The sequence below is a fragment of the Macrosteles quadrilineatus genome, unplaced genomic scaffold, assembly GCF_028750875.1.
Source record: "Macrosteles quadrilineatus isolate MER2022 unplaced genomic scaffold, UCM_ALF_1.0 Scaffold_8__2_contigs__length_117827958, whole genome shotgun sequence".
Lineage (NCBI taxonomy): Eukaryota > Metazoa > Arthropoda > Insecta > Hemiptera > Cicadellidae > Macrosteles > Macrosteles quadrilineatus.
Genome location: NW_026542601.1, coordinates 48,910,199 through 48,921,651, shown reverse-complemented (window position 1 = coordinate 48,921,651; position 11,453 = coordinate 48,910,199). Strand labels below are relative to the sequence as shown.

Sequence of the window (11,453 nt, the reverse complement as noted above, 5' to 3'; positions counted from 1 at the left end):
AACCTTCTCATTGGAGTAGGACCCAATAGGCTATTAAGCAGAAGTCACTGCCATGTTTGGTTTGTACCAGATAAAAATCTCATAAAAGTAACAAAAACTGTGTCCATGCCAAAAGTCAGGCTACTCTGAAAGCTCTCTTGTTAAATGAGTTGAACCATATATGTTGAACTCACCAGAGAGCTCTTTTGGATTGTCTAGCCGCTTAGGAGAAGCAAGACTTTTTATTGATTTTTTTTAATTTGGCGGTTTCGGGTATTCTAGTTTTGTTAGTAGAGGTGGGGATTTTTTTTTTACATTACTTCAGGCTAGACCTACAAGGGGTTGCGGTATCATCACTTAAATAAAATCCATTGGTGAATTGGTGGGATTTGAACCCGCGGGACCTCGGGAACCAAAGTCCCACGTTTAAACCACTAGACCAGCTCGCTCCTCCAAGCTGGGGATGTTGGAAAGCCTAATTGAGTTTGAAGTTTAGTCTTAAACTGTTAAAAATACCTCCGCTGTACTTATTTGTTATTCTTTCAATTTTAAAATCTGGGATTGACGAGCTGGTGGCCCGTCCTACGTACGGGAATTAAGTTGTCAACTAAAACGGAATAATTCAGAACATCTATTTTACACGCATAGACACAAATTCTGGCAGTTTTAATGGGGAAGATCACCTTATAAACAAATGTAGCGTGACCACCTATTTATTCCATTCGAATATAGACCTAAAATATGGCGATATGCATTTTAAATCCGATAATTTTACCGGAGTAGAGTAGCTACATCCCACCTCTGTACTACTTATACTGTATTGTGCATACTGTACTACTTATGTACTTACCGTACCTTATCTTACCTCCGTGACCACTGAAACTTTTATGAGGATTCTCTTCTATCACCTGCCTCTTCAAACTTTAGATCCCAGTCTGAGGATGCATTTCATAACTTGATATTTCCCGTCTATCGTGTGGTACTCCTTTGGAATATACTTTTTAAAAGTTTATGCATAACCTGTCCATCCAAGCTTAACCTACTTCTGGAAAGCATCCCTATATTTGGGTGTTAACACATTTCTCTTATCTCTCTGTTCTTTTTTATTTCGACCTCCGGGTCGTAATCTAGAACTGGTCTGTATATTTTCTCTGCACTTTATTATCTAACCCAGCATTAGGGTTTTTCGGTTCTTTGGTCAGTGCCCAAGTTTCTGAATCATCAGTACTACGGGGATAGTTGGTATGGTATGAGTCGACTTTGGTTTCTGCTGCAGTTTATTTGACAGTTTTATAGAGACCTAGGCTACTACACCGATTGACGCTTTCATTACTAGTGATGGGATAACCGAATGGTTTTCATGACCGAATAATCAATCAGTTACTTTTTGCGTCAATCGGTTATTTTTAGTTGAATGAATCACCGAATCAATTTTAGTCATTATTCACTGTCACAAAACACAACTAATTTTTATCTTATGGGAAACTGAACGGCATTTTTTAGTCTTTTAGCGTCCATCGGTGATTTTTAGTCGAACGAATCGCCAAATAAATTTTAGTTTCCTGATGATGTGGATGTGACAAACTAAATCAACTAAATAACTAAATCACCGAATCGCTCGGTAAGACTAATTTAATCACAATAAAATAACCGAATTAGTCTATTCAGCATCAATAACCGATTGGTTCGGTTATTTTCATTCGGTGATTCCCACCACTATTCATTACTAACCAAAATTTTTTAGTATGCCGACATACTCACATTCAAACATACAGAAAAAGAAGTATCAACACTTAAACCACTTATATCTTAAAGCGATAAACTGCTGAACAAATATTTCCCAAATATGAGTTGAAATTTGAAATGCATAAACTAAATACTTACACGGATTGCATTTACGACAAAACTTGATTAAACGCAAGTGTTTGAGATGTTTAGTTAAAAAAATAACACATTTCCTGATAACGCAGATACTTTACGGTAGGGGAAAACTACCTACATTTTAAAGTGAAATAGTATGTAGGCAAACACCAACAAACAATATTTTTGTAAACAAACAACTCATAACATAAACATTTCAATGACAGTTATAAACCAGCATTGAAAATACTTTAAACTAGTGGCTTTTAGGGGCAATAGCCCCTATATTCTAGCAATTATTTTGTACAAATTATTAGTCTCATGGGTTACCCTACCTTGAATTATCATTTTACATTTTTGTATATTACTAGCTGTAACTCGCGGGCTTTGCCCCGTTTAACTTCTTAATTTTCAAGATGATCTCGTTCGCATGGCTCAATCACGTCCTGGTTGAAGTTCGTTCGCTACGCTCACTCACCTTTAGGTTGGAGCTCGTTCGCTGCGCTCACTTGCCTTCAGGTTAGCTCGTTCGCTACACTCACTTGCCTTCAGGTTAGCTTGTTCGCTACGCTAACTCGCCTCCAGGTTGAAGTTCGTTCGCTACGCTCACTCACCTTTTGGTTGCAAATTAGCTGTTGTCATAAATGTAAAAGAAACAATAGTGCTGCACCCTGTTGGTAATCCTTGTAACTTTAATGCTATTGAACATCATAGAACAGAACCAACTTGTTTAATTGAAACAGCTGTTATGATTCATTAATTCCATTTCTCATAAGGTTAACATGGGAAACTCCAGAGCCACTGGGGCGGAGCCGATTGGACGGATCATGAAATTGATGGTGTATAAACCTATTCCATGAAATTCTACACGTATGTACCAAGTCTCGTGGCAATCGGTTTAGCGGTGTCTGAGTTTATCACTGCCAAACAAATATATATACAAACATCCTCTTTTATACTTATAGATGATATGTTTAGTAGTTCATGAATTATGTTATTTACGTTGTTTACTTAGCCTATCAATAGTTCGTTGCCTGTTTTATTGTAAATTAGCAATCTAATTCTCTATGACACTAACAAAGATTGCGATTGCAAATACTTATTTTACCTGTTCTTTACTTTAATTAAAGCGTAGTAAATGTCCTAATTAAATTCTGTACATTTGTGTGTACTGTGTATGTCTGTTGTTAACACATTAGAGTGCTTATTTCTCAGTGCATCGCGGAACAGACAAGAATGCCTATGTTTTAATGAAAATACCAACCGGAATAAAGTTTGCAATGGTGAACTACTTTATCCAGTGTGTGAAGTAGCTTTCAATTGTACCTTAGGGCTATGCATCATCTAAATATATAAAAGGCAAAGCCCTCACTGACTGACTGACTCACTCACTCATCACTAATTCTCCCACTTCCCATTTACCTAGGAGGCTGAAATTCGGTACACCGATTCTTTGGGCATTAAATAGGAAAACTAAGTAGTTTTTATTCTGATCGGGCTTTCGGGCTCCGCCCCAGTGGCTCTGGAGTTTCCCATGTTAACCTTATGAGAAATGGAATTAATGAATCTTAACAGCTGTTTCAATTAAACAAGTTGGTTCTGTTCTATGATGTTCAATAGCATTAAAGTTAAGAGGATTACCAACAGGGTGCAGTACTATTATTTTTTTAATTTATGACTACTGCCAATTTGCAACCAGGTGAGTGAGCGGAGCGAACGAACTTCAACCTGGAAGCGAGTTAGCGTAGTGAACGAGCTAACCTGAAGGCAAGTGAGCGGAGCGAACGAGCTCCAACCTAAAGGTGAGTGAGCGTAGCGAACGAACTTCAACCAGAACGTGATTGAGCCATGCGAACGGGCTCACTTGTGAAGTTAAACGGGGCAAAGCTAGTAGATCTATAAAGCTGTGTTTTTTTTTAGTTTAATCATTAGATATAAAATATAGACTAACAAGATATATATCCGGGTGACATTTAATTGTTAACATTTGTTTTGGCTTGAAACTGTCAGATATTGTATTTCCGAAGGTGTATGTGTATTCCATGAATAGTTTTGCCAGCATATCTGGAAAAAAGCACATTAAATATGCAAACCAACTGCTGTTCTGAATATAAGAAGGTTTCAATTGACTACAAGATCCCCGTCCGTAGAACACACAGCTATTCTCTTATAAATATTTACTGTCTTGTTAAAACAGTACAAGTTTATTATACTGTTTATGAATCAAGTGTAACCTATTTTTGCCTAAAAATGACAGTTGAGCCAACATTCAACTTTGAAAATGTCTAGATTCAACAGTGAGGTGTACAGAGTTCTAGCAACCGACCCCATTTTTAGAGGCAAATATTTTATAAAATACTAAACTGTTCACACCACTGAATAAGGATTACTCATTAAAACAAACAATTAGAAATGAAAAGAATTATATTATATATATAGCATATATCCAGCCTTGATCAAAAATGAAAATACATCTACACAACATTATAATTGTAATTTTGTTTTAATTTGTTTCTTTATAGATCAGTACAAAATCGGTCTAGGAAAAATAATAGCGGTAAGAGTAACATTATAAGGAGCACGAGCAAGCACAAATCACACAGTTGTCAACCTTCATACGGTACTTCGGTATCCGAGCTCTCTTGACTAGTCGACTCGAACGATCGTTTCGATCGTCAAATTTTGCTAATAAATATAAATAAATAAATGCTTGTCGGGTGGTCGACTCTGGTGTTATTTTTCCTAGAGCTGAGGTGGCCTACTGTCGGTCGGTGGCACGCAGCTTCTCTTCCACAGCCTCCTGGGACGCTTCCGACAGGTCTGTGGCCTGAGAAAAACACAAACTGTATCAGATCCACAAGCAAAGAATAAGTAAGCTCTTATTAGCTAATTATAGTTTTTGTAATCTTTCTACGCTAGATGGAAATACCAATAACAATGTTAAGTATCATTGTAGAACTAAAAACATTAACTCATAATGTTGCGGCGCGTGATGCGCCAATGTTTTGGTAAATAATAAAAGAACTGACACTTTAAAAACGAACTATGAATTTATTGATATGGAAATGAACAAATGATATTAGTGGACTGTATAAATGAACTGTGATGAATAAATTGCTATAATGAACTAATGCGGTTGTAACTAAATGTGAAATACGTGGAGGGGACTGCCTCACACATCCTATCCCAAGCTATGCTAAACGAACAATGTTGCTCGATGATACACTGACAAAAGACTCCTCCCTCACTCAGTATGTGGTTACAGATTTCTAAGAACTGGTGAGGAAGGGTCCGTCCTTTCGCAGAAGGACGATGTTTATGACTGTGTTTAACGCCGACAAGTGACATGAATAGCAGGAAGTACGTTAGAATTTAACAACACATGTGATATGAATTGGTTAACTATTTACTTACAATATTACTTACACTAAGAACATAAATAAAACAATTAACAATCATGATACTAAACATTCTCCCCCCTTGAAAGTGGGAATGCTTTCAACTATTTAAATATTGAATGATTATAACCTAAATGCAATAAAATTGATATATTACAGTACAAGGGCAATTACAAACAATTCGATGAAAATGGCAATTGCGATGATACGCAAATAAAAAACTTGAATGTTGACTATAAGGGGAGACTAATCAATGAATTACTATAGACAAGACTAATGAAACTACTACTATAAGACTAATGAATCAATAATAATTTGATATAATGTGCAAAATGCTATACAAACATACGATTTATAAAAAATGTTAAACTAAAGCATTTTGAAGTTACAATTAACAAAAAATGAAACTCGTACTAAAGGCTCAAATTGAATTACTAAAATGACTATACACATACATTGATTATGAAGTACAATTATAACAACAATGCAACAATTCGATGAACAAAGTACTTGAGCGAAAGTACACATTTACATAAATATTGAAAATGACTACTTTGTTTAACCAATTCTAAACACGATTGATTGATACTAATCCAAATCATCCAATATTGACCACTGAATACATAATTGCAAAATTTGATATTTTACATTATAACGTGATATAAATCCTAACTTAAGCTGTGTTGTTAATACATGTATAAATATGCAACGAATGAAATTGAAATTATAAATAAGACGACTAAACGATTACAACTAGACTACCATGAAACATTACTACACTATATACATGAAGTGCAACACTGATCACTCACTTTCACTATAATTGACCATTTTGGTTGACACATGACACAATATCACTAGGATCAATGGTGATGGTGCGGTGGTGGCTGACAGCTGTTTTGATGACACTGTTGCTGTCTTGACTGTGGCCACCATGGCCTTGCTGTGGGCTTGGAGATGGACGTCAATGGACCTCGCAGTTTCCCACTTGTGAAGTGTCGGTTGTCATCTCTGATGATCGCCCGCTGATTAGGATGGAAGTTGGAGGCTTGTGATCTCCATTGCTGATCTACTGATCTCTCTAAGTTGGTAGCGTTGACAGAATGAGGTGTAGACATATCTCCGTAGTTGCTGACGGTGAGGTGACAGTGTGAACGTACAGTTGGACTGTGATTTGTTTTAACCTTTCCAGAAGCGACCCATCCAAGAGATGTCTTCTGAAGAAGTGGTCCATTTTGGTGCAGCCTCATTTGTCCTATGTCCAAGAGATGGAAAAATAGTTCGGCCCCGATAAGCATGTCGATCGGACCAGGTGTGTTGAATTGAAAGTCTGCTAACTTTAATGATGGTGGTATCTGCCAGTTGTCCGTGTTCATCTCTACACGTGGTAGGTGATGGGTGATTTTTGGAATTACTAGGCAGTCTATTGAAGTCTTGTAGGCTGTGTGTTGAGAGTGAAGTTTGCAGACGACAGAGCTAGAAGTGTTTGCCTGTTGTTCACTGATCCCACTTACTATGGTAGACTTATTGTGTTTCTGCAATCTTAACTTATCTGCCATGTTTTCTGTTATAAAGTTAGATTGTGACGCTGAATCTAACAGTACTCTGCATTGGTGCTTGTTGCCTTGATTATCTTCTACGTCGACCACTGCTGTGGGCAGTACTACTTGAAGGTTGTTACATTGTGATGCAAGTGTTGTTGTCATGAAAGATGTACTATGGTTGTTTGGTTGTTCTTCTGTAGATTGGTCGATGATGTGAGGATTATCAGTGTCCAAGTCAAAATGTAACATTGTGTTGTGTTTATCGTTACACACTTTGCAGGCTCCAGCTTGACAGTCTTTAATTTTGTGTGATTTTGAGAAGCAGTTTATGCACATACCTAGCTCCTTGATACTGGAATACCGGTCTGTGGGCTTAAGTGACTTGAACTGATCACATTGGAATATCTTGTGATTGCCATTGCAATATGGACATGTTACACTACTGCTGCTGGTAACTAGAGTAGTGTGATGTCTGAAGTGAGGTAGCGTTTGGTTGCTATTACTATGTGGACTGCCACTTGATTGCTTACTATGACTATTGCTTATGATGTTATGTCTATTGTGATGTAGACTTCTGTTGCTAGGACTAGTTGATTGATCGCTATGATTCAAGTCGATTGCTTCTAATGTTTGACATCTAGATTTTAGGAATGTGATGAAATTTGTGAATGTTGGTACATCTGACGATACAATGTGGCTCTCCCAAAGTCTAAGTGTAGGGTGATCAAGCTTCTTGGTCAATGTGAATATCAACAAAGTATCCCAACTTTGCACTGGTTGACCTAGGTTTTCTAGAGCACGTAAATGCTTGTTTACAGAATCTATTAATGATCTTAACTCTAATCCAGATTCCCTTTCAATTTTGCTGATGTTGTGTAGAGAAGCTATGTGATTGTTGATGAGGATTCTTTTGTTTTCAAATCTTTCCTTAAGTAGGGACCAAGCAGTAGTGTAGTTTACTGATGTAACTTCTAAGGATTCTATGACACTGATAGCTGGACCGTGGAGTGATGTTTTGAGGTAATGAAACTTTTGTGTGTCTGTTAGTGACGTGTTGTCATGGACGAGAGAATGGAATATTTCTTGGAACGATGTCCACTCCTCGTATTTTCCACCAAATGTAGGGAGTTTTATAGTAGGCAATTTGACACTAATTGAAGAGTTATTAGAAACTTCCGAGCTAGATGGGGTTGAAATTGGTTGGATGTCAGTGAGGAGAGCTTCTGCTTGGGCAATCAATTCAAAATAAATGTTTTCAAACGATTCCCTTTCAGCTTCGTGATCTGATTCAGTATCAAGAAGTTCTATGTCTCCTTGTATCTGTTCAAATTCTTGTACAAGTGGTTGAAATAGGGCTAGTCTACTTTTTAATTGGGTCACGTCATTATCTACTATTGCATCTAAATACTTTTTAAATCTAGTAAGCTTGGCTTTGGTCTGTCCTCGCTTTTGGCCTAATGTTTTTAACTGCTGTTCTGTCATATTCTTTTTGTGCAAAGAAGCTTGTAAAAGGATGAATGCTGTTTGAAGCTGAACGTGATGAGGTTGATAATGACTTACGGTGCTGCAGCTGTGTTAATCCAATCGGACACTATGTCACTAGTCACTGGTCACTGAGTCACTTGAAGACGAACTGTTCACGGAAGTCGCGATGGAGACGGTTCGTCACGTTCGGACGACGAAACTATAATGCGTACGGTACGATTGTTCCACGCGATCACTGATAAATAATCGCGGCTCGATGGACCATGTTGCGGCGCGTGATGCGCCAATGTTTTGGTAAATAATAAAAGAACTGACACTTTAAAAACGAACTATGAATTTATTGATATGGAAATGAACAAATGATATTAGTGGACTGTATAAATGAACTGTGATGAATAAATTGCTATAATGAACTAATGCGGTTGTAACTAAATGTGAAATACGTGGAGGGGACTGCCTCACACATCCTATCCCAAGCTATGCTAAACGAACAATGTTGCTCGATGATACACTGACAAAAGACTCCTCCCTCACTCAGTATGTGGTTACAGATTTCTAAGAACTGGTGAGGAAGGGTCCGTCCTTTCGCAGAAGGACGATGTTTATGACTGTGTTTAACGCCGACAAGTGACATGAATAGCAGGAAGTACGTTAGAATTTAACAACACATGTGATATGAATTGGTTAACTATTTACTTACAATATTACTTACACTAAGAACATAAATAAAACAATTAACAATCATGATACTAAACATTCTCCCCCCTTGAAAGTGGGAATGCTTTCAACTATTTAAATATTGAATGATTATAACCTAAATGCAATAAAATTGATATATTACAGTACAAGGGCAATTACAAACAATTCGATGAAAATGGCAATTGCGATGATACGCAAATAAAAAACTTGAATGTTGACTATAAGGGGAGACTAATCAATGAATTACTATAGACAAGACTAATGAAACTACTACTATAAGACTAATGAATCAATAATAATTTGATATAATGTGCAAAATGCTATACAAACATACGATTTATAAAAAATGTTAAACTAAAGCATTTTGAAGTTACAATTAACAAAAAATGAAACTCGTACTAAAGGCTCAAATTGAATTACTAAAATGACTATACACATACATTGATTATGAAGTACAATTATAACAACAATGCAACAATTCGATGAACAAAGTACTTGAGCGAAAGTACACATTTACATAAATATTGAAAATGACTACTTTGTTTAACCAATTCTAAACACGATTGATTGATACTAATCCAAATCATCCAATATTGACCACTGAATACATAATTGCAAAATTTGATATTTTACATTATAACGTGATATAAATCCTAACTTAAGCTGTGTTGTTAATACATGTATAAATATGCAACGAATGAAATTGAAATTATAAATAAGACGACTAAACGATTACAACTAGACTACCATGAAACATTACTACACTATATACATGAAGTGCAACACTGATCACTCACTTTCACTATAATTGACCATTTTGGTTGACACATGACACAATATCACTAGGATCAATGGTGATGGTGCGGTGGTGGCTGACAGCTGTTTTGATGACACTGTTGCTGTCTTGACTGTGGCCACCATGGCCTTGCTGTGGGCTTGGAGATGGACGTCAATGGACCTCGCAGTTTCCCACTTGTGAAGTGTCGGTTGTCATCTCTGATGATCGCCCGCTGATTAGGATGGAAGTTGGAGGCTTGTGATCTCCATTGCTGATCTACTGATCTCTCTAAGTTGGTAGCGTTGACAGAATGAGGTGTAGACATATCTCCGTAGTTGCTGACGGTGAGGTGACAGTGTGAACGTACAGTTGGACTGTGATTTGTTTTAACCTTTCCAGAAGCGACCCATCCAAGAGATGTCTTCTGAAGAAGTGGTCCATTTTGGTGCAGCCTCATTTGTCCTATGTCCAAGAGATGGAAAAATAGTTCGGCCCCGATAAGCATGTCGATCGGACCAGGTGTGTTGAATTGAAAGTCTGCTAACTTTAATGATGGTGGTATCTGCCAGTTGTCCGTGTTCATCTCTACACGTGGTAGGTGATGGGTGATTTTTGGAATTACTAGGCAGTCTATTGAAGTCTTGTAGGCTGTGTGTTGAGAGTGAAGTTTGCAGACGACAGAGCTAGAAGTGTTTGCCTGTTGTTCACTGATCCCACTTACTATGGTAGACTTATTGTGTTTCTGCAATCTTAACTTATCTGCCATGTTTTCTGTTATAAAGTTAGATTGTGACGCTGAATCTAACAGTACTCTGCATTGGTGCTTGTTGCCTTGATTATCTTCTACGTCGACCACTGCTGTGGGCAGTACTACTTGAAGGTTGTTACATTGTGATGCAAGTGTTGTTGTCATGAAAGATGTACTATGGTTGTTTGGTTGTTCTTCTGTAGATTGGTCGATGATGTGAGGATTATCAGTGTCCAAGTCAAAATGTAACATTGTGTTGTGTTTATCGTTACACACTTTGCAGGCTCCAGCTTGACAGTCTTTAATTTTGTGTGATTTTGAGAAGCAGTTTATGCACATACCTAGCTCCTTGATACTGGAATACCGGTCTGTGGGCTTAAGTGACTTGAACTGATCACATTGGAATATCTTGTGATTGCCATTGCAATATGGACATGTTACACTACTGCTGCTGGTAACTAGAGTAGTGTGATGTCTGAAGTGAGGTAGCGTTTGGTTGCTATTACTATGTGGACTGCCACTTGATTGCTTACTATGACTATTGCTTATGATGTTATGTCTATTGTGATGTAGACTTCTGTTGCTAGGACTAGTTGATTGATCGCTATGATTCAAGTCGATTGCTTCTAATGTTTGACATCTAGATTTTAGGAATGTGATGAAATTTGTGAATGTTGGTACATCTGACGATACAATGTGGCTCTCCCAAAGTCTAAGTGTAGGGTGATCAAGCTTCTTGGTCAATGTGAATATCAACAAAGTATCCCAACTTTGCACTGGTTGACCTAGGTTTTCTAGAGCACGTAAATGCTTGTTTACAGAATCTATTAATGATCTTAACTCTAATCCAGATTCCCTTTCAATTTTGCTGATGTTGTGTAGAGAAGCTATGTGATTGTTGATGAGGATTCTTTTGTTTTCAAATCTTTCCTTAAGTAGGGACCAAGCAGTAGTGTAGTTTA

At 37.4% G+C, this 11,453-nt stretch overlaps 1 protein-coding gene across 2 annotated transcripts in view; it reads right to left on the bottom strand.

Moving 5' to 3' along the window:
* Nucleotides 1-4,245: 4,245 nt before the first annotated feature.
* Nucleotides 4,246-11,453, bottom strand: part of LOC129000966 (cofilin/actin-depolymerizing factor homolog) — a 37,676-nt gene continuing 30,468 nt past the window's right edge. For both annotated transcript variants that reach the window (XM_054428072.1, XM_054428071.1), the window contains exon 5: nucleotides 4,246-4,666. In XM_054428072.1, the coding sequence (XP_054284047.1) occupies nucleotides 4,598-4,666 (69 nt within the window). In that variant the 3' untranslated portion in view covers nucleotides 4,246-4,597. The remainder of the gene's footprint in view (nucleotides 4,667-11,453) is intronic.